The sequence below is a fragment of the Ammodytes marinus genome, assembly GCF_949987685.1.
Source record: "Ammodytes marinus genome assembly, chromosome: 12".
NCBI lineage: Eukaryota > Metazoa > Chordata > Actinopteri > Uranoscopiformes > Ammodytidae > Ammodytes > Ammodytes marinus.
Window position 1 is genome coordinate 10,758,084 of NC_137216.1, and position 24,350 is coordinate 10,782,433.

The window sequence follows — 24,350 nt, forward strand, 5'->3', positions numbered from 1 at the left end:
TTGTCGTCAGACGCTTGTCCAACACACAAGAGCTCGCAGTCAGTCAGATACTCCATGGTGACGGATCCTACATGGCTCCCAGCAGCGCTCCTGTTTAAGATTCCGCAGTTTGACAAGACGCAGCCAGCGCCGCATCCTTCCTCTTCGCTTCTGACTTCCCCCGCTGCACGCAAAACGGAGAGGCTTTTCTTTAGCATTCCACCAAGTTGAATCTTACGAGGAGTTTACAATGACAGCGACCAAGGAGCAGCCGAATCAGAGACCGAACCAACCGCAGCAGCAGCAGCAGCAGCAGCAAGAAGAGGTGGGCAACTGTCTTTTCCCTCTAGACTTAGAGGCTAATTTGTAGATTTCTTCCACTTTGTCCATGTGCATATAACTCTAAACTCTATAACGTGACCTGCTCTGCAAGGTCAGTCCATTCAACGACATGCAGCTCTATTCAATTGGCTTAATCGGCAGCTGGCAGCTATCTAACCGTCCACACATACAAGTGGAATGTGTGAAAACGCTTGACTGTGTTTTGCCATTGGCTCCTTGTCCCCATAAGCGTCAGTTGTCTGTGCATATGACGAGGCTGTGACTAGGCTATATAGCGAGAGGCTGATTCAAGTTAGGGGCTGCACACGCCAACATTGAAACAATTAAAAGCTGCCGTCATGCAGCTGTCAGGACCGGGTCCCATAAATCCCAGCACGCCGCGGGCACATGCACATGTCAGTGAAGGGGGGAGACTGCGCAGCGCATGCAGCGCGCATTGTAATTCAGCCGTTGCCTCCTGTCAGCTGCCCCCCTCGACACCTTGGAAGAGAACAGTCGTGAGAAAAAATCACTTTGCGAGAAGAAAACGGGCACAACATGCGTATCGGATCGACTCACTGTCACTCCTCTCTCCAATCTCTCCTCAAACGCTCCCATTAGACTGTATGGATTAAATGTTCCCGTTGCAGGACACCTTGATGGCAAAACATTTATTACATATCCTTGATATCAGACGTCTGGTTTCTCCACTGGTTCATAAGGTAGACAGTTTGGCTTTCAATAGCACATCTAGTAAACATTTTGAGTGAGTTAGTAAGGTTAATAAAAATACCTTTTACTAGTCTAACTAGTGGACATTTTGGGGTGGCTGTGGCTATGCAGGTAGGGCGGTTCTCATACGCATTGAGGGTGGGTGATTGGATCCCTGCCTCCTGAAGTGCCTTCTTCAAGACACTGAACCCCAAATTGCTCCCAAAGGTTAGCCTGTGCTTTGAGGGGTAGCTGCTGTGATCGGTGTATGAATGGGTGAATAAGGAAAAAAGCAATGTAGAGCACTTTGAGTCTGAGAAAATCAGTGAAACGTGCTATATAAGTTGAGCCCATTTGCCATTAGATTTTGGCAAGCGTACTAGTTAACTTGTGAGGTCGAAAAGACCCTCATTGTATGACTAGGGGACATCTTGGCCTGTCTTAACTGGTGATTCTTTTTGGGCCATATACTAGTCATGCTAGTAAGGTCAAAAATACCTTTACTAGTATGACTAGACGACATATTGGACCTCACCAGTCCAACTAGTAAACATGTTGAACAACACTATTTAAAGGTGGAGTCAGCGATTCTGGAACACTCTTTTTGTCAAAATCTGTTTTTGTCAAAATCAGAGAATATCTTCCCTCAGAATCTGCTGCCTGTCCGTATACTGAGTGTGCACTAAAACAAATCTGGTGTTGATATACAGCTAGGCTTTGTAAACGGGTATGTAAACAAAGGGGCCCACTGTAGCTAGCTATCAACATGTACCATCCAGTGCAAAGAGTACGGACAGGTAGGAGAAGTGTGAGGCGTAGTCACTGATTTTGACAAAAAAGTGATTTTGACAACAAAGGTTCTCCAGAATGGCTAACTCCACCTTGAACTAGTAAATTTAACAAGAGGCTTAAACTACTTAACTTGTGAGCATTTTGGCTTTTATAAGTTAACTAGTATCTGATTAAATTGATTTGGAATGCATGCTCAAAATGCTTTCCATACACCTTTAACACACTGTGTACACTGCAATGCCTTTCTAAAGGCTTTACATGGAAGAAAGGGATGAATGTCTTTTGCCTTTGCGTGTTCAACTCGTCGACCTTAGACCGAATCGTGCGATCACCAACAATTATTGATTTCCCTTCTCTAAATGTTCTCAGTGTTTCTCCCTGGTGCATGTAACCTCTGCCCTGACAATTATCTTTCTTTTTTCTCTAAGACCAATCGCTTGTTCTATGACCAATGCAGATTGTATGTGGTTCTCCGTGGGGGCCCTCCCTCTGAGAAAATAGCCCGATATATTCTGGGTGCTCTTAATTGAATCCAGGCCTGTCGTGGCCTTATTATTCTAAGAAATCAAAATCCTCTGCTGCCTCATAATTGGGTTTCTGTGTCTGAGATATTAGAAGGAGCCTCATGAGATGTGGTTGAGTTCTGATAGCGCACACAACGTTCAATACTCGGGCCTCTAATATTTAAAGCTCAGTGGATGCTACTCGATGGCCCTCAGGCTGTTTAAAAGGCATGTTGTTGTATTTTTATGTGTGAATAGAGTTCACTGATTTAATTAGTGATGATACTGTGATGTATGATCACAGCTGTGTGGAGCCGTCAGTGGAGCTAGCTGTTGTTACAGACATCATGAAGCGTTTGATACTTGTTTTAAGCCGCTGGTTGTTTTGTTTGTGTGTGTAAGTTCACTAATCTAATGCCGCCTGCAAATCAGCTGCAGGATATATAAAAAAGTTGTTCCTAAGTACTTTGAGACATTCCGATGGAAGGTGGAAGTCTGCGGGCGGTTAGCTGAGATGTTTTATTTAAAGATATCATCATGAGGGGGGCGCCCTTAGCTCAGTAGGTAGGGCGTCTCCCCCCGGGCCGGGCCCAGCAGCGGACCCGGGTTCGATTCCCGACCGCGGTCGTTCTCTGCATGTCACTCCCCTCTCTGCCCCTTCATACTGTCAAATAAAGCATGAAAAATGCCAAAAAATATATATATATAAAAAAAGAAAAAGATATCATGTTTTTGCCAGTTGATTACTTGTTGAGTTACTTTTGTATTACAATTATTTTGTCAGAAATGTTTGAATAAATATGCATATTTTGCCATATCAAACTAATGTGCACATTAAATCTTTATTTAATTTCTACATAGTGTCCAAAGTTTTCACTGAACAGATTTAGGATACAACCTATTTTTTCATTTGATACATCTAAAAAATTCAATACACAGGTCTTAAATATGCATTCCCGGCATGTTTTTTAAGAACTAGATATATCATAAATTAGATGATTAACAACAATATGAACAAATCCATCTATGATAACCTTTGGAATAGTGCTAAGCATGTTTATGGAAAGATTGGTTGATGTAAATGCTTTAGATGTTGAGATTTTTGGTTCAGAGTATTGACAGAAACTAATGTTGAGATAATGGCAGTTAAAGATAGCTGTATTGGAGGAATAGACACATACAGACATGGTTAGGGCCAATAAACACCTGATTGTACATTTCTACCTTTTATTTATACTACAGTAGTATGAAATAAGAGATGTTATGGAAGATAAAGATAAACATTACTAAATTGACCGCTGATTGAAAAAACTATATATGTCTCGCCTTAAGAGCACATTACAATGCTCAAACAAAGCACATGATTTAGGTTCAGTCAATGGCTGTACACAATCTGTAAGACTCAGTAAATGTTTGATTCGCCCTATGTTGTTGAGTCAGTCTGAGTTATTGCGTAAGATTTGTGCAGCCGGCAGGCGTCACGTTTGGGAGCGTTGGGGGGGTGAGAGCAGAGTTAAAGCTATTACTGTGCTAGGCTCTGTCAACAGTACATAGCTGGTTGGCAGGCTTTTAACAGGGTGAGTCCTCATCAATATTACATGACCGTGCTAAGGGAAAATGTAGAAGAGGAAAACACAGTGGGATCTATAAGTACTGTCATAGGTTAAGGAGAAAACTGAGCCCTAAGTATCAGTAGGGTGGAGATAAAGTAATTCTCTTTTTCTAGTATCTGTGCATTTTTACACAGTAGAGTTAAGTCCACTGTTGTAGTGTTGAAAGCCTATTGTTGGTTTGTTGTTAAATCAGTGTGGCAAAAAAATAAAAATGGTCATGGAACCAATCGATGTATGTTCAGCTTGAAGACTTCTAGTATTCCTGTTCAATGACCAACTTCTTCTTTGTTGTGCACCAGCAGCAGTGTTCTCAGCACCACCAGAAAGATAATTAAAGGAGGTTGATGGAGGAATGACTGAATTTAAAATTCCAACTTGTTCTTCACAGCAAACCATCTGCGAAAAGACGGCTATTTTTACAGTATTATTAATGCATTTGCTCAACTGCAAACTCACACGAAAGTACCAGGAAAAACTGTGTTTATGAACAGTATTAAATGAAGGTTTCCTCTTAATAAGCATAAAGAAAGCAATAACTGTTAGTAACTGTAACTGTAATGGAAATGCTAAGTTAATGCCTAATAAGCATTAACTTAAAGGGGACATATTATGCTAAATCTCGGTTTTAAAGGTGTATTTCCAAGGTCTACTAGAAAAGGTTTTCATGGTTTATTGTTCAAAAAACCCATTAGTTTTCTACCATTGCCCATTTCTTCATCGCCTTTTCCAGCCTTCTTTTGCCTCTATCTCAAAAGGTTGGTTTTGACATCTACCCCCCTTCGCAAAAATCCTAGTCTGCTCTGACTGGTCAGATCTACATGGGCGTGCATGCACCGCCCTGCTCATTTACTCTATACCTACCTACATGGGCATGGCAGCATGAAGACCAATGTAAACATGTTTAGCTTCATTTCTACCACAAATATCGGCACACTAACCAGTTCTAAACCAAAAGATGTACAACTGAACCTGTTCAGTTGTACATCTGTTTGCCTGTACCTGGATGAAAAAAGGCAGAACTTTCCCTATTACTCTTGATGTACTTAAAGAGCAATACATATATATACATTCAGTGGGCCGGTTCTGAATTAGAGCTGTCGGCAGTGGAACTATACAGTACATCATGGCCAATCCCTCACACTGAAAGCAAAAAACCTGAGAAACAAACCGACTCATTTGACATTGGCTGGTCTCAAACTGTGTCACTGCCTCCTGTAAGCACAGACATAATAAAGAGCCTAGCGATAGAGGGTTGACCTCTCTGTGTGAACTGACGGCCATGCAGCCCAGACTCTGTGGGGGTGATGGTGTGTGTGTGTGTGGGAGGGGGGAGGGGGTAGAGACTGAACGCCTGGCTCAACAGAATGTCCTCCTCTGCCGCCTTGTTAATGGAGCTGTTGTTGTATCTTCTCAGCCTGGGAGGAAAGGCAGGAGAAAGGACAGAATGTTTGCCTGTACCTCATTGTGAGTAGTCATGGGATGATAACCGTTTTCAAGGTATACCACGGTTTGAAAAAGTCAAGGTTTCAAAACCACTATTATTTTCCATCTAAGCTGGTTCTAAAGCGCCTTAGCACTGGATGTTTACATACATTACAATTGTATATATGTTCTGAATATCCCTGCATCATAAATGTTACTAAAAGAGAATGTGCAGAAAGTGAGCATGTCTCCTAAACCCTTGTTGAGCTGCTCGCTTTAAGGACTGCTTTTTTTTTTTTTTTAAACATTAATGTTCAGAATATTCTATATGTTGTTTGTCTAAAATCGTCTTTTACCCACGCCTTTCAAAATATTAACACATTTGAAAGCTGTCATCGCAATATCGTGAAACCGTGGTATTTCTGCTTAAAGTTATATCATACCAGCCCATGCCTTATTGTGAGTAAGAGGAAGCGCTTTTACATAGCTAAATGTCAAGCATCTTCTCATTTTCCTCGATTTGAAAAATCTCAAATCATTCACTGAAACAACTCTGTAGTCAAGATCATCTCAAAATCCTCTGATACCTTTTGAATTGCGATTCAAGGCGAGCACAGAACATTTTTCCACCTTCAGTAGAATTAATATGAAAACAGCCTCATACTAGCAAGGTACATTTTTACTAGGCGGCGAATTTAAACCCACGCAGAAATGTCCATGCAAAGATATAGCAGAAAGTAAGACTGTGGACAATAGTAATGTCTTGTTGTGAATGCTGTTGTAGGAGACAATTTTTAATTCAAGATGTGCCTTTATTTGAATGTATTATGAGGTTATCCTGAAAAATATTTAGCCCATGTGTGCGCTCATCTCTTTTCTGAATACCGATAAATGTCACACATGTGCTATCTATGATATCTAAAAATCATAAGGCAGCACAATTCATAGATACATGAATCATTTATTTGTACTCATCGGACATAGGAAATATTTTTTTGTTCACATTGTTCTCGTCTGTGGTGTGGATTAATCTCAGATTTGATCCAGTGATTATACACTACCCCCTCCAGCCTTCTGCATTGCTCAAAGACACCTGGAAGACAGTTTGTTGAAGCAGGGGCATCTTCCACATTGACTTTTCTGTCCAAAATGCGCCGGCCCTGGGTGGTGGTGGTGAGTCACGCTTGTAACCTTGGTGTCATACGCTTTATCCCGAGGCGACCTGTGGCCCTGAATTACCCCACACTGACACATGTTCTATCCTCAAAAGGATTAGAAGCCAATTACAAAAGTTTGAGTCATAAGTTGTGACACAGACAGGGGGGCAGACTGCAGTCAAACGTAGATAAGAGGAATTAAAAATAAGGAACAGTCAGACCTTATTATACTGTGTGTGTGTGTGTGTGTGTGTGTGTGTGTGTGTGTGTGTGTGTGTGTGTGTGTGTGTGTGTGTGTGTGCGCGCGCGTGTGCATAGGTGATAACGGTGCAGCTTGGAAGTGTGTGTAAATAAAACACTGTGGCTGCTTTCCAATTTGCATACTCTTTCTTTTTTCCATTCTACATACTGCAGCTGATCATAACAGGAATATTGTTAGCATGCTGTAGGCATACAATTGGGACAATACTTGTACCTATTTATTTCATCATAACTTCGCATCTTGATCTTGCCTCTTGCTTATACACCCCTAACATTTCTTCAAATATTTCATTATATCTTTCCATGCGACAACACTGAATAAATGACACTTTGATACAATGTCAAGTAGTCAGTGTACAGCTTGTATAACAGTGTAAATTTACTGTCCCCTCAAAATAACTCGACACACAGCCATTAATGTCTAAACTGTTGGCAACAAAAGTGAGTACACCCCTAAGAAAAAATTTCCAAATTGGGCCCAAAGTGTCAATATTTTGTTTTGCCATCATTATTTTCTAGCACTGCCTTAACCCTCTTGGGCATGTAGTTCACCAGAGCTTCACAGGTTGCAACTGGAACCCTCTTCTACCCATTCATGATGACATCAAGGAGCTGGTGGATATTAGAGTCCTTGCGCTCCTCCATCTCCCGTTTGAGAATGCCCCAAAGATGCTCAATAGGGTTTAAGACTGGAGACATGCTTGGCCAGTCCATAACCTTTACCCTCAGCTTCTTTAGCAAGCCAGTGGTCGTTCGGAGGGGTGTTTGGGGTCGTTATCATGTTGCAGTACTGCCCTGCGGCCCAGTTTATGAAGGGAGGGGATCATGCTCTGCTTCAGTATGTCACAGTACATGTTAGAATTCAATGAACTGTAGATCCCCAGTGCTGGCAGCACTCATGCAGCCCCAGACCATGACACTCCAACCACCATGCTTGACTCTAGGCAAGACACACTTGTCTTTGTACTCCTCACCTGGTTGCCGCCCCACACTCTTAACACCATCTGAACCAAATAAATGTATTTTGGTCTCATCAGACCACAGGACATGGTTGCAGTAATCCATGTCCGTAGTCTGTTTGTCTTCAGCAAACTTTTTGTGGGGTTTCTTGTGCATCATCTTTAGAATAGGCTTCCTTCTGGGATGACAGGCATGCAGACCAGTATGATGCAGAGTGTGGCGTATGGTCTGAGCACTGACATGTTGACCCCCCACCCCTTCAAGCCCTTCAGCAATGCTGGCAGCACTCATACGTCAATTTTCCAAAGCCAAATTCTGTGTACGACGCTGACCACGTGCACTCAACCTTCGTAAACTGGGCCGCAGGGTGGTACTGCAACGTGATAACGACCCCAAACACACCTCCAAGACGACCAGTGGCTTGCTAAAAAAGCTGAGGGTAAAGGTTATGGCCTGGCCAAGCATGTCTCCAGACCTAAACCCTATTGAGCATCTTTGGGGCATCCTCAAACAGAAGGTGGAGGAGCGCAAGGTCTCTAATATCCACCAGCTCTGTGATGCTGTCATAAATGGGTGGAAGAGGGTTCCAGTTGCAACCTGTGAAGCTCTAGTGAACTACATGCCCAAGAGGGTTAAGGCAGTGCTGGAAAATAATGGTGGCCACACAAAATATTTACACTTTGGGCCCAATTTGTAAATGTTTTCTAAGGGGTGTACTCACTTTTGTTGCCAGCAGTTTAGACATTAATGGCTGTGTGTCGAGTTATTTTGAGGGGACAGTAAATTTACACTGTTATACAAGCTGTACACTGACTACTTTACATTGTATCAAAGTGTCATTTCTTCAGTGTTGTCCCATGGAAAGATATAAAGAAAAATGTGAAGAAATGTGAGGGGTGTACTCACTTTTGTGAGATACTGTATATCCGTCGCATCCCTGGTTGTTTTTTATTTTGGAAGCTCCGTCAATGTGACGTCACTTCCGGCGTGCACCGGATTATGGGTCAGAATCGGCCAAATAGTATGCAGCTTTCAATTCTAAAAATCTTTACTGGATGTAGTAGGCATCCAGGTATTTTTAACCATGCTAAAGCTGACCACACAAATTGGGCATCCTACATTTTTCCTACCATACTAAAAAGCAGGAAGTATGGGTATTGGAATGCAGGGATAGCTCAGGTGCCTTCATCCACTCAGATTGAATGGGTGCTGGACTAACGTCGTGGTGCCTCCATTAGCGAGACCGTCTTTGAGATACTATGTGGTAATACGTGGGCTCTTTGTAAAAGCCTAATTGAAATGCCATAGATTCTCTTTTGAAATTCTCATGCAGGGTTTTACAGACCGTCCTCGCTTCAATGCGCACCACAACAAATTATCCCCTGAGCAACAGCAAGAAAAAAAAAATAACAATTACAACAGCAACTGTCTAGGTTTTCCTTTCTGGTGTGTTCTTAAAGCAGATACATGTACATTTACAGCCTAGTTTGGTAAACATGAGCTTTCTGTGTGAAGTTCACCGTTGATCCGACCATGAAAGATTGTGTACACAAAAAGTGTTGAGAGTTAAGGCGAGACACTGCAGGTGAATAGGGCAACCTTTTCAACGTATTCATATAGTCATGACACTTTGCCCGTTGATTACTTACATTACAACGTGCTTAAATACAAATCTGACAAACTTGTTAGCAATGCATTTACGTGTTGAGTAATGTACTCAATTATATTGGCACAATTTCATCCCTAACATTGAACTATAGAAATAATTTTTAATTAATTCCAGGAATATTCCCATTAATATTGACAAGGTGGCTACTGCCTTATCTTTACGCAGGATTAGTTCATCAGATCAGGTCAGATGAAGTGCAGTGAGTGTGTCTGGCAAACATGGTTTTCTGCACTGCTAGGACTTGTAGTAAGCACTGAGGGCAGGCTGGGATCGATTTGACTCCCCTGGGGTCGATAATCAAGGCCCATCTGAAAAGGCCGGGCATGTTGATAACACTCTACAGATAAACAGGTATACAGTATCGACTGTCTTTACAGTATGAATCATGGATGTTTGGTCTTAAAGAGTGATATACATTTGTGTAGTTCAGTATGATATTGCACTCAACTCAAATAATACATGTGACCTGGGAACATGACAAAAAAAGTAAGTCAAACCAAGTCAAAAAAATCCTTGTTGCATTGTTCTGCATTCTTCAGATCGAAGCAATTCAATTTGCCTATTGCAATGTTACCATAACCAACAGAAACAATAGGACCATTTAAAAATAAGGCCCCTCTGGTACTACAAATTACCCAGAAGGTTAATGTTAAATTTGACTCAAATTGATCTGTGCTATTGTGACATAAACAAAATGAATCACATTGTTGAAGGTCTGCCCTGTGCTGTTCCATGGGTTCAATGCCGTGATGGTTTGATGTCCGTGTTGAGAGTAGTGTATTGCGCGTTTGATTCTTAGTGCTGCGTTCTGGATTTTATTTCTCTTAGTTCAGTTGTGTAATTGCAGTATATTTTAACAAGTTCAGTTAACAACATTGCAATCTATTTTAGGGAATTCAACTGTGAGATACTACTGCTAAGATTTTTCTGTTAGTTGTTAAGTCTACCTTAGAAATCATGTCCGTTGCTGCTGTCTACGCAGTGCCACTGCTGGGGCTGCCAGTTAGTGTCAAAACGCTGTACAATAAATCAGGGAAAGGTGAAGGCTCATTTCTAAAGACTTTAGAAAAGTAAGAACTCTCATATATTGTACCGTAGTCATGTCAAAATATTATACATGTAAGTTGTATTGAAAATCATCTATCTTTACACAAGTCATTCTGTTTCATTTGGTGTGTCACCGCTGGGTAGTACTGCTGCAAGTTCTTAATGTTTTCTACAATTGGCTTAAAGATGGAGTTAGGGATTTTGGAGAAGGTTTGTTGACCAATTTTTGTTTAAATACCAGTTTACAGAGCCTAGGCTGTGTACTAACACCAGATTATTTTCAGTACACTCACAGTACAGACAGGTAGCAGATTGTGAGGAGATATTCACTGATTTTCACAAAAAGGGATTTGTCAACAAACATTCTCCAGAATCACGTACCCCACTTAGGGAGTGAAACTGACTTTCACTGTACTCACCATGATTAGATTCAAAACGATGTTGCTATAGTTATGGCATTGAAAGTTGACCTATTGATGAATGGCAACCTGAATGCAAAGGTCACGTGATAACAGCCAACCTCCCCCCCCACCCACTCACCCAGATGCTAACCCCATCTTGAATCACACAACACCCTATAAGAAACCTATTCTAACACAAGTCTTATGCTTAGAGTTACCTTAATGCTCTCCCTAACCCCACAGCAGCAGTAGTTTTCTAAATCCATTCACTCTCACATAGCCTGGAGGAATCTTGTACTAACCTTGATAGCAGGCTACAGTATAATTCACAAACATTTTTTCCTGTCAACCTTGGTGTTTTTCCACAGTTCAATTGCTCAATACAAGGACATCTGTCACACTTTTTTGTTGTCTTGTTTTTGAAGCTGCTATTGTGCGAGTCAAGATGTCCCTGATAATTAAATACAGCATTAACTCCATTCACTTCACATCTGTGTCCTCAAAGTTAAACAATATATATCTTTCAAGGCTGGGTATGCTCCACATATTTTCCCCGTCAACATATCCAACACAAAGACACTGAATACTAAGTATTGTGTATCTGAAGCCTGTGTGACGTCTTGTGTCAGAGAGAACTAGGACAATTGTTTTTCTGAAGTGAAAGCAAGAACATAACACTGTTGGAGATTATGCTTGGCAACTTTGTGTCCTACCAGTGGTTGACATTTAAGAACACATTTATTATGAGACCAACATGAGTTTTCATATTCAGACTTTTTCCCTTGTACATGCACCGACGAAGGGGGAGTTATGCCGGAAATCCAACCGTAACTCACAATGTGCTCACAAGGATCAGTTATGCATAGATACGGTATATGCTTACAACATACATTTTGATAGACTCTAACAATGTCATCCTTATGTCAAAGAAACTAAATGAGAAAATGGTCATCGGTGTTGTTTTGGAGGTGATAAAGAGCAAAATATGTTGTTGTTGAGTTGATAATGGGGGTTCATTCTAATACGCATACTTTCCTGCTATTTAGTATGGTAGAAAAAGATTTAGGATGTCCCAATACATGTGGTCAAATGCAGTTTGCCGAAAATTCAAATGTTTAGTGTTGCAAGCTTTGTTGGCCGCCCTGACCCACAATCCACTGCACAGCAAGTCATAATTGTACGCATACTGCATGCAAACGACACACTTTTTATCGACATGTGCAGTATTAAGTATAGGAGAAAGAATGAGTATGCAAATTGGAACGCAGGTATAGGTGTTTTTTTTCTCCCAAAACTCTGACCCATGGGTGAAGTCCACTCAGACTATCCACTCTACCCAGCTTCCTTCCCTCTTCACCTCTCCATCCACACTAATTCCCTCTAAAGTAGCAATTTTATAGCCCATTTCCCGCTGAAGCCTCTGACGTCACCGCTTCACTTATGAAAAACACACGTAACATTTCCTTTCAACCCCACACTCTGAGAGACAATTCCCTGTCTTCACACAGACACAGTGAGCTCCATGTCGATGAAGCTTCCGTTGCTACTGCTGCTGCTGCTGATGTCAATTTGTATTTCACTCCATGATTGAGATTTGTATTTGAATTCGTTTTCCACAGCCTCGGAGTGTAATTTTCTCTGAGGAATGTAGTCGACTGTGTCTAATTGCATTCAAATAAAGATATTTGACTGCAGGGTGGCACACAAAGCCTTCGGCGCTTCACCATGTAAATGATATCAAATTACACTTTAATGTGCAGAGAAAATTTAAAGTAAACGCTGATTAGTGGAATTAGCTTTATTGTCGCGTGTCCTTCACATACTGAAGATGATTTGAGCGCGGAGTTATAATGAACGAATACTGACAAAGACATCTGATTAGTTTGTGTAATAACGTCAGGCATCTCCTTTTTGCCAGTGAGTCAGTGAGTTCATTATGCTAACATTAGGAAAGGCAAACCTAAGAATAAAACTGTCTCCAAGCAAAAATAAAAACAAGTTAAAAATGCATCATAATTCTCTTGTGCCCCAATCTGAACAGATCATGTCCTGAAAGAAAATTGTTGTTGTCATTTGTCTTAATTGGTATCCACTTCACACATACGGTATCTTTGTTTTGATATATCAAAATATCCCCTCAATTGATCTTTCGAGGTTAAATAAAGGAAAATGAAATGAAAATGAAATATATAGTATAGGGAACAGCTGTAGCTACCTAAGGGCTAAACAATGCACCATGCAATGTTGAAAAAGTGTGGTTTTGAACATGCAAGAGCTGCTATTTTAATTGTGTCTTACGGTGCCTTAACACATTGTTGTGTAACAATTTATTGGTTAATTAATATCAATTAATTGAAATGTGGGCGTCAAAAAACAAAACATTTTTGCAGCCCTACACTACCATCCACTGTTTATAGTTAAAAAATGACTCTGTCCCGCGTACTGTGTCACTCTCATCCTGTGTAGAAAGAATACATTTACAGGCTGACTACTGACAGGGATCAAATATCTAGACATTTTAAATAGCAGGTTTTGACTTGCCAGAACTCCTACACAATCGGGCCACGCATTGCTTTGACAATTTTGCCATCTGTCTTTGTAGCTAATTGTTTGCTTGAAGGTTGGTTCAAATTCCACTGCTTTGATTTTCACTCCTTTTTTACATTTATCAATTCAATCGGTGTTGAGCTATTCAAGGCATTTGTGCTAGACAGGCAAAGGTTGAGTAAGCTTGGGGGCACAATGACTAGTGGTTCAGGACTAATTGTTTGATATGCAGAGATATATTTTCACATTGCTTTTAAATATGACAGAAAACAGTATTTCGATATCCCTTCAGAGGGCATGCAAGGCTACTGCAGCATACCTAATATAGCACGGTGTATTTTTAACAAGTAGAGGTGCTTTAGTGCCACAGTTCATTCCAAATAGGAGGAGAGAGTGTGCAATAGAGCAAGTCATTGCAGCATTATAACATACAACTCACAATTATGCAGTTTTTACCACTGATACAATGTTATTACAGACAAACAAATATTTGAATCCTTTTTTTGTCTTTAAGTTGCAGCCCTTATGTAAGATCACTTTGACATTATTGATTTAAGTCTAACTGACGGAAAAAAAAACTCCCAACCATACATGTTGCAGTCACCATCACCAGTAAAGAAGCACAGGTGGAGTATGCATTTAGCACAAATAATATGAACTTATCGGAAGCATATTGACTCATGGATAATAAGAAAAGGTCTATTTAGTATGCTATGTGAGTCAACAACCTTGTGTATCTGAAACCAATAATGCAGGGTCAGCGACTAATCGAGAATTATCTCACACGGACCGAAGGCCAATGGCGGTGTCCTTCAGGTGCACGGCTGATAATGCTCTATACAATAACAATGACAACATTTGGCTAAAGCTTGCCGTTTCCTATTAGCCAGTGGATCAATGTCAGATGTTAAGCCCCAACGACCTCTGCATTGGCTCTGGGTGGGTGGCTGTCAATGATTCAACGAGGCAAGTGAGAAAAATGCATTTCATGGGCAAACAAAAAATAAGCCTGTACAGATGGCATTATTTCTCCCTCATCCTCCCCTCCAACCTGCTGTCATTGTTAAAATAGCTGGGCTCTCTGCAGAAAAAAATTTTGCTTTTTCATTTGTCACACTCTCTCCAAGGTCAGAGTCCAGGCGAGGGTAAGCTCACAGCACCATAAATAGCCTAACCGACTCCTGGCTGGTTGCATTTGTGTGTTTCGTGCAGAAACGTGCCGTCGTGCACATTAAGCCAGTCGAGAATAAAGCTTATTAGCAGGAGTTTGAGGATGTTGATGTCATGGGAATGAATCAAACGTCCTAAAAGGCGGCATTAGCATTCTAATTGTACATAATATCGTATCATTCTCACTCTCCCCTTCTCCGAAAATAAGTGGTATGCCAGCAATAATTGCAAATAAGTAGAGGGATGTGTGCATAGTATGAGTGGGTGCTGAGACATTTAAGAAATATGCACCATGTTTTAGCAGTACGATTATAACATTTAATATTGACTTTTCCTGTAGCTTTCAAATGGAAGCCGTTATCAAAGCATTAGCATTCAGCTACAACACCCCCCCCCCCCCAAAATAAATAAATAACAATTGACACAGCACAATGCCAAATCATTGACTATACAATACAATATTTTATGTCATGCTATAAATATATTGTAAATGTCATTTTAGTCACATTTTTACATAATGTTGTTTTCTCTTGGTTAGACTATTCTTGCTATTTCAAAGACATATGATGTGATTATAGAAAATGGCCTCTGTTGGCACACAGCTAAGCCGTATGATTGCCCAGGGACTGCTTAGCAGCATTCAAGGGACTTTGTCTTTCTTATTGTACTATCATCTGCTTTACTGCTTTATACCACACTTGCCTTCCAGACCTTGATTATTGAAAACGTTATGGAATATTCTTACCACAACTGACACACTTGTTAGCTTAAATTGTGGAGAAAATAATATTTAAAAGGCCGCTCATGTCCACTCCAGTCTCGAGCATCAAGTTGCATCATGGGAATTTTCACAAGGGCCTAAAAATCAGGATATCTTAGCACCCTACTGCTTCAATTTTCAGCTTTCTTTTTCAAATCTGTCCCCTGCAAGTATGTCAACTTTATAGAGGTGCAATAGTACACTTAAGAAATGAGTTTCTTGTTTTAGAGAAATTGCAATGGAACACGTGTAGAACCCAAACCTGTGCTTGCATACTTACTTGTAAAACATGCTCTCGTGCCCCACTGTGAACATATTCCATTATTGTTAGCAGTGGTGTCAGTAGGTTCTTGTTGGGTTTCCTGAATGGATTAACACCATCAATGTTCACTCAGCTATGGCCCCTCAATACTTCCTCTTACAACTAATGTGTCCAATCATTTTCTTTGGTCTACTTGACCCGATAAATAATTTATGGTATTGATTGACCGTCATGGTGTTTTGTTCCAGAGAGAAAGACAGGTAGAATTACAGTCAGTCAGTCAGTTTAATTAAAAGATGGTTGTAATCACTTCCAGGGTTGCATAAATAAATTGTAACAGACTTGAGGAGAAAAAAAAGTAAGCAGGCTTTCCTACTTTTACTCATTCAGCCATGCAGGTTTTTATGGTTGTCAGGACACTCAAGATGCAAAAAGATTTATTTATTTATTATAATTATGTTATGGAGTGATTCTCATGAATTCAAATATGCCTATGTCTTTAGAAAATTCTACCTAAGGATTTATTTTCGCTTCAATGCAAAAGCAGCTGTTATTAAAAAAAAACGACTTAATACTACTTAATATGGCGCTGTGATGCAATGATGCTCTTAAAACTGGAAAACAAACTATTTTCCTCAAAGCAATGGCCTCCTGGTTGTTGTATACCATCATTACTCAAAGCTAGTCATTATTTTAAAGGTAGAATCATTGAATACCATTAAATCAGAGTGATACTAAAAAAGTATTCATGTAAGTTTGGGCTCAATATGCTTGTTTTGTGTCTTACAGTAAGCTGGGTAAAGACTGATCAGTTTCATCACCCGAGTGTGTTCAGGTCTTATTCAAGGCGTGTTTAGCCTAGCTTCTGCCAAGGAAGACAAATGCCTCACAACAAATTCAAAATGGTCTCAGTTGCTTTATCTTGCTAGATAACACGCTATATAACTCCGGCAGAGAGCAAACAAGGATATTTCCCTGAATAATTTCACTTGAAAACCTATGCTTAGTGGATTAGTGCATACCACCCTCCACCTTGGTGTACTGTGCACTAAGGGTAGCTTTCAACATTTGACATTTTGCTCTGACATTTAGACATATGCATTTATGCAATCACTGTGGATTTGACATGACAACCTTAGCCCATTAGCAAATAGTTTGTCATTTCTAAAGCATATGTTTACAATTGATATGTTGACATTTGAAATTGTCCGCACACATCAAAGACATACGTTTCTATATATGACAAAGCATGTAACTTATATAAGGACTGTAAGCTACTAAGTCTCCCTGGTGTGATATGGACTATGGCAGAGAATAGTAGAGGAGGTACTGAAATACTTTGAATGTGCCTTTTACATTGAGACATTGACAAATGAAGGTGCAGGCACTGTTGTTCCCACTGCCAAGCCTGTCAGGAGTATATTTATAACCCTGTGTGTCCCTTTGTAGCACAGACTTGCATCTTTTGTGTGAAGTCAATGAACACATTTTGGAAATGACTGACATTCTGACAGAAGATCACAGGAAAAAAACAGCGAGTAGAAAAAAGGGATCAACTGAGAGTGCAGCAGATGACTCTTTTGCGTGTGCTGAATGTTGTCAAACGTGGAATAGGCCTACAAGTAAAGGTGGCATGATAAGTTAATTATGGCTTTTGACGTTTTTTTCGTTTTTTTGACGTCTAAATAATTAATAATGTGCCTACTTTTGTTTGGTTTGTCATCACGTTTAAAAGCCTTTTTGACTGTGAAAAATGGCTCCAACGTTTATTGTTTTGATATTTTAAAGGAGCTTTTGAAGCCCCCAGTCCATCCTATTGACCACATAGATTTGAATGTATTCCATCTGGTAGGGGTCTAATAATTCCGATAACCGTTTATTATGCTCTTTTCTATGCGTCCACAATCCTAATAATGGTAACGGATAGACTCAGTGGGTCAGGATTCTCTCGGTGGTTCGTTCTATCATGGCGCATAATTGAGTTATTAAATTGAAGATGGTCGTTCAAAAGTGTCAAAATAGGAAACTGGGGGATAACATGAAACGGAAAAGAAAGTGAAAAGGAGTAGAGTGGGAGAAGGAATCTCATGCTTGGATAGAGGCACAAGGGCAATTTAGGGTTGCTGTCACTTTTTCAAGGACACGGCAGCATTTTAACTGTATTAATGAAATGAGCACCAGCCCAAGTCCCCGACAATAGATCACTCTTATGAGTCTAACGGGGGCCGTGAACAATGTAACAATGTATCCATGGAATGTGTGTGTCTGTGGAGAGTTGTTTTCAGCCTGTTACATACACTTAGTGAAAAGTAAAAAGAGGCAAAATGAGGTTAGATTTAAGGTTGTGGCTGGTATCTCTGTCTGCTGCTCAGTGTTCTGTGAGGTATACAAGGTGAGGCACGTACAGGTGAAACATTATTTTCTTTCAGGCAATAGTCTATTTTGAGATTTTTGGCTATTTTGCTTCCCTACCATGTCTTCCTTCATACTGGTGTTATACTACAGCCGCCGCAAGCCCGGTATTTGGACTGCTGCTACTGCAACACAACAAAAGGAAAAGGCAAACTAAGAGCTGATGAGACAGAGACCAAGCTATGCTCACAGAGTCTGCTGGTTCAAAGAGCCTCCGTCTCAATTTACACAAAAATGTGTAATCAACTGGCAAAGTTTCATGATGATATACTGTAAATAAGTAAAACAAAAATGACTCTTTCCCCTGCAGTGTCTCGCCTTAAGACCCAATTGGTTCATCACTCAATATATGGGACGTTACATGTTGTAGCCATCGGATGAAACAAATAGAAAAGCTGTTTTTAACCTCCATGTAAAATTGGAAAAATGGATTTTAGTTGAAAATCTGAGAGGATTGTGAAGAAAGCTTCTTTATGAAATTGAAACCTACCTCTAATTGGCAATCATTGTGGTTCCCCTCTCCCTCCAGCTAACCAAGTTGTAGTAGAGGCTTGCATTTCACCTGCAGGGTTTTGTGGGTAATTGAGTTCAGGAGGAGCTGTGGTGAGAAGAAATGTACACAGGCTGGCTTTAGTCACCTTATCAGAGGCTCCAGATGTGGTGGAAGAGACATTTAAAGACCATCTAATACCAGGAGCTGCAGGCCAAAGCTTCACAAACCCTCCTTGATAGCTATTTATTGAAGATAATATCAGTCATAGTGTGTGCTACGGTAGCTCAGATTGCTTTAACCAGGCCTTTCTGTGGCCAGCTTGACTGATGTGGAGCTCTTGAATGCAAATGCCTGCTGCATTCCTTATCTGCCAAAAGATGAAGCAGCAGTGACTGGAAGGTACTGGGAGTAAAGGGAATTTTTAAAACACTTTTGATTATTCTATTACTGTTTTTATAATAATGAGTTTAGGAATTAAATCATACTTTTCGATGATACTTTATTATTTTTTTTACATTTGTTTGTGTGCATTATTTTTATGGCGAAAAAAAGTTACCCCTAAACTCTGAAGAAAATTAATGGTTTCAAACACACAACCTCCAATCCAGTTGCAGAAAGTTCGCATGCCGGCCCGAACAGAATGTAAGCATTTCTAAAGGGTGAGTCAAATCAGAAACAGTGAGTTTTCATTTATCAGGCTTACAATGATGTGGCTCATGCCAAAGCCTTCCATTGCAAATCCTTCACCGCAGAGGGGATTGAATTGAAAATAACAAAGCCTCAATGTGACCCATATTAAAATGTTCCGTAAGCAGTAGCACCTTGTGTGTGAGATCAAGAGGATTTGGAGTTTGGTTGCCATGCTTCAAAATGATATGACTTACATATTCACCTGTGGGCGAATCTCAGGCTTTTGACATAACGTGTGGTGTGCTAATCACACTCATGATAATCTGGTTTTAAAGGTGTAGTAGCAAGTTACAACCAAGTTGGTATATATCATGAAAGTTAAACTTAAAGTTGTATAATCTGTCCTATTTGAGTTCCATTGATTCCAGCGGCCGCTCTGTATTTCACCCTGACCTCCCGACATATCCTCCTCAACTTTGCGTTTTAATGCTTTATTTGGTGCACCTTTTCTCCATCTGCACTGGTGTCCTTGCACTACTTTTGCCTCAGGTGTTGCTCTCTTCACTTGTGTGTTTTCTATTATACATTTTGTTCTTCTATATTGCATTGTTGAGAGGAGCCCGGGACTTTAAAATTGCATTGCCATTGACTGCTGCAGTAATTGTTGTGCATATAGACAAATGAACCATCTTGAATCTTGAACCCTTCTCTCTCTCTCTGTCCATAGGACCTGGGTGGGGCCAGTCCTCCGGCAAGGAACTGGAAGGGCATTGCCATCGCTCTGCTGGTCATCCTGGTGGTGTGCTCTCTCATCACCATGTCAGTCATCGTGCTCACACCAGGTAACACCTCAGCTGTCATTGTGCTGTGCCGGCTTAAAGATCCTGTGTTTTGAACTGGCAGCTCAAGCTTTTTTTTCTCTTTTTGCCACACAGATGTTTCACAAGTCTACAACAAGAACTTGGTACAATATCATGTTGTGTGAAAAAAATAACTTTTCATGTCATTAAGGCATTAATTCATGTCATTAAGGCATTAATGACATGAAAACCCTACATTTCTCTTTCTGTGATGTCACAGAAAGAGAAATGTAGGGTTAGACAGTGAGACCATAAAACACTCTTTCTGCCTTTTCTCAGGCTAGGATGATCCGATTTCAATTTTTTTTGCACATTTATACTTCATAGGATCTCCGAGTTCAATACACCTTCATATTCCAACCGGTGAAGTAGGCCTTTAAGGTTACATTTTTTCCAAAGTATAGCATCCCCAACACTGATAAAGCAACCCCTATCAAGATGTACTACATTAACAAAGGATGAGATGACTCTGTGTAATGTGGAATGGGTTTATTATTATCAACTCAATACATCACCCATTTCTGCAATTCCCCTCAGCCATACAAAGCTTTTAGTTAGTTTTGCTCATTGTCTTGGGTTGAGGGAACCGCAAAGTCTCTTTCTTATGATAGCATTATGATTGTATAATATGTGAAATGGGTTGTTCTCTATGAGGAACACACAGAGAATAAGCTGGCAGTCTCTCATTGTCCTTTGAAATTTCTTCTGTCCACAAAGCCCCAAAACAAAATATATTTATTTTTTGTTAAGAGCATTTTGAGGAATTGAGATGTTTTTTCATTCCCTGATGATTATCTGTTTGAAAGATCTCTTATCTGTTCAATACTCTCAGCCACCATATTGTTTATATTACACATTGTGGATGTGCTTACAAGTATCGACTAATTATTTGCGTTGCGCTAATTTTTTTTTTTTACCAAGGCAACCGTATTTCAGGCTGTCAGAAATGAGATTATTGGACTTGAACGTTTTTTTCCGTGAATCACAGACAAGATTATAGATATTTTTAAGATATACAGTAGCATATAGCAGTACATAAATCGAATGAATACTGTTCTAACTTGCTTTTAAATTGAAGTCTTTAAGCAGTTACCCATGAAAAAGGAGCAATGGCCTGATTACGACAGATGATTAAAGGCCACAGTGGAGGTGGTCAAACCCCCTCACCAAAATAGTGTTATGGATTAGCAATTTTATACCTTATTGTGCAAAGACAGTGTAGGCTATTATTATTTCTAACTCTAAAGGAACGACTGGAGAAGTGGGAGGACCAAGCTTTTTTGTTTCTCTTGTTGCCATTGTGAATAATGTTATGCCATTGATAATGATTTATTTAAAGTTGTATCCCACATGCATAACTCTGTTGAGTTGAGTTGATTGAACTTACTCTGACCAGCAGGGGCCCTGGTGTCTCTATAGCACACAATATTTGATTCGGGTATCAACAGTATTCCCTGGCTATTTGAAGACCATTGTACAATACTTGAAAAAAATAACCCCAATAGCACGAAAATGTAACATTATTACAAGCCACACTCTCCCCTGGGGTATCCTATGGATGGTTAGACTTTCATTGCCTCCATAAACAAACGTGCTGTGCCAATATGGCCGACATTCAAAATGACTTGGCCCTCCTATTATGCTCACAATCAGCAGCTGTCCTATTCAGAAGGAGTTCACCATTGGCACGTTCTGGCTCTGCTAAAAGGCACAATATTTCATAATTTAGAAAAATTAGACAGGCAAGGTGGAACAGCTTGAGTATTCTCTAGCCCAGTAATGATTATATAAATGTGAAACATGAAATCCCATCCTGATAAAATAATTTTTTTGTGTACATCTTTTCTGTTCACATTGATTTATGTGTGTGTTTGAGAGTAGCTTGATGTAGATTAAAATGGCACTTAAAACACCTATCTGCCGAGCATTAAAACCTCAAGGTTAAAGCCACATAAGTCAAGTCAAACATTCGTTATATCTTCTTTTTGCGTTGTTTTGGTCTCCACCGATTCTCGAGAAAAACATGTAATACACATGCTAGATGTTCAACCATAGCTCGTAGTTCTGAACCGTATACAAATGTAGGCCAACAGACAATTAAATGAAAACAAAACAAGCTAAAACAAACTGAAATGCTATGCGGTCCAGTTTCCAAAATAACAGATATTGGGAATGTTTCTCTGTTGGTTTGTTGGTATAAGTGACCCCTGTCCTAGAATAGTAATGTCATGTATTGTTGATCTAAAGGTTACTTGAGATTTTAGTATCAAGCTGTGACATTTTAGGGGGTGTTTTCATTTGTAATGGCAGAGAAACATAATTGTTCTGTGGGAATCAGCTGGGGAGAAACAAGACTGTTCACAGTACAATTTTGAAAGTGTCTTGAGCTTAATCTAGAATGAAAAAATCATTAATTTGAGCACATTCAAGCCACTGGATGAACTACTGGTTCAAAGAAAATGAGAGAAGGATTTTTTTAAGGTAAACATTTAGAAAAAATGCCTTAATATGTGAGGTACTTTTTAATTTTTTGCATCATTTGTCCCAGTAGCTTTACCAAGTTTTTTGAAAGCTTAGTCTGGATCACATGTAAGTACCTTGTAATGTAAACCTAGGGTACGGTCCTAGCCAAGTGTCATCCATTTAGTTTAAGATTATTTTTTGGCATTTTCAAGCTTTATTGGATAGAACATAGTTGAAATGGGGAGACAGAGAGAGAGAGGGGGGATGACATGCAGTAAAGGTCCACGGGTCGGATTTGAACCCGCGACCACTACAACGAAGGCCAGAGCCAATATGGTACGCATTCTATCCACCACGCAACCCGTACGCCTTGTGTCATCCATTTTTAGCAGGTACTTTGTGTCTTTCGGTGGAAGTGATAGAAGTCTGATGCCTGGAAAGAACATCATATACAGTATGTGGCAACCATACAGTATTTGACTGTAAATGTTAATATAATGAACCATTCCTGTCTTGTTTTTTTTGCAGCTGACAGCCCAGCTGGAAGTGACACCAAACTGACTGTGGAGGATCTGTTCAAACCGGAGTTCCAGGTCCATGACCCCGAGGCCAAGTGGATCAATGGTGAGTAATCCACAACATTGACTGTACATCACTTGCTGGAACTCAGAGCTCTCCTGTTCATCCCTCTGTCCGTTTAGATGGAAATGAGTGAATTTAATGTATACAATGGTCAATGGCCTCAAGGAGATTGCTGCTTCTGTGGAGGTATCATTGGTAATTGGTTTAAATTATAAAAAATAAAAATTCTCATCGCATAAAAAGGCTTAATTTATCAGGCTGCATGGCCTCGAATATCAATATCAAATGTTGAATAGTCAACATTACTTTAAACTTACTGTAAAACGACTTGAGTGACAGCCTGGTAAACCGCCTATGTTACCTTTGGCCTATTTCATGCTTGCATACATATATGTATAACAAAACTCACCTCGCCTCTGGCTTGACATGCATGTCATATTGATGAGCTCTGAGCAGCACTGCAAAAGCAAACAACAGCACTGATTTTGTTGAGCAGCAGAGGGGATGATATCTCTCTCCTGCTTTGTAAATGAGGCTCACTGTAAGCGCCAGCAGACAGTCTTAGTTTTAACAAGGCTGGCATGCTGTGCCCCAGCTTTACCTTGCATGAAGTTATGCAAATTCAAAGGATTGGTTTTATTTTCCTTCTCTTTATTTAAATTGTATTGATTCCTTATTTGCCAGGAGGGGATCATATGCTAAAGCTATAGTGTTTTACTTCTGTTGTTCCCACGAGTAATTACAACAACATTGTCAGCACATTTACATGAGGTAAAGCCTATGGTGATGGCGCATGGATTTTATACCTTCTGCTGTAAGTCTTTGTTTTTTTATTAGCGGTAGAATCAACAAGTGAAATATTTCTTCGGCGCTTCTTGGGATTTTTCTGTGCTCTTGCGCCAGTGTCCGGGGGGCAACACCAGTTTGTAAACGCTGCCATACCGAGAAAGGTTTGTGGAGCTGATAGGTTTACTCAACTGTGTGTCAACTGGGCTGGCGATGGCTTGAATCTTACCGACATTCATTCATATGAAAGAATTACTCCCTACAGCTTTAAGCCTAGAGGGCTTTGCCTGGAAATAAAGCAGATCTGGGGAAGTGCAAGGGAATCTAATTATGGTGTTGCTTTGGTATGTCTCCTGTCCTACGGATTAGTCTGTTTGTTTTGGCTTTTCTCTGCGTTGCCCCATCAACAGCATGGCTTACGCTCTGTGGCGCCGAGGGCAAGGGGCCTTTTTCTGTCCAACAATATTTCATTCCCGTCCGGTTGACATTTTCCCACTATCTTCACCACACCATTTCATTCCATGAGGCTGACCTCAGGCTAGACAGAGA

At 40.2% G+C, this 24,350-nt stretch overlaps 1 protein-coding gene across 1 annotated transcript in view; it reads left to right on the forward strand.

Moving 5' to 3' along the window:
- Window positions 1-229: 229 nt before the first annotated feature.
- The window catches only part of dpp10 (dipeptidyl peptidase like 10), a gene marked incomplete at its 5' end in the record, with an annotated part of 93,254 nt that continues 69,133 nt past the window's right edge, over window positions 230-24,350 (forward strand). Inside the window, 3 exons of the mRNA XM_080037577.1 lie at window positions 230-304; window positions 19,838-19,952; window positions 22,962-23,057. Coding sequence (XP_079893703.1) covers window positions 230-304; window positions 19,838-19,952; window positions 22,962-23,057 — 286 coding nt within the window. The remainder of the gene's footprint in view (window positions 305-19,837; window positions 19,953-22,961; window positions 23,058-24,350) is intronic.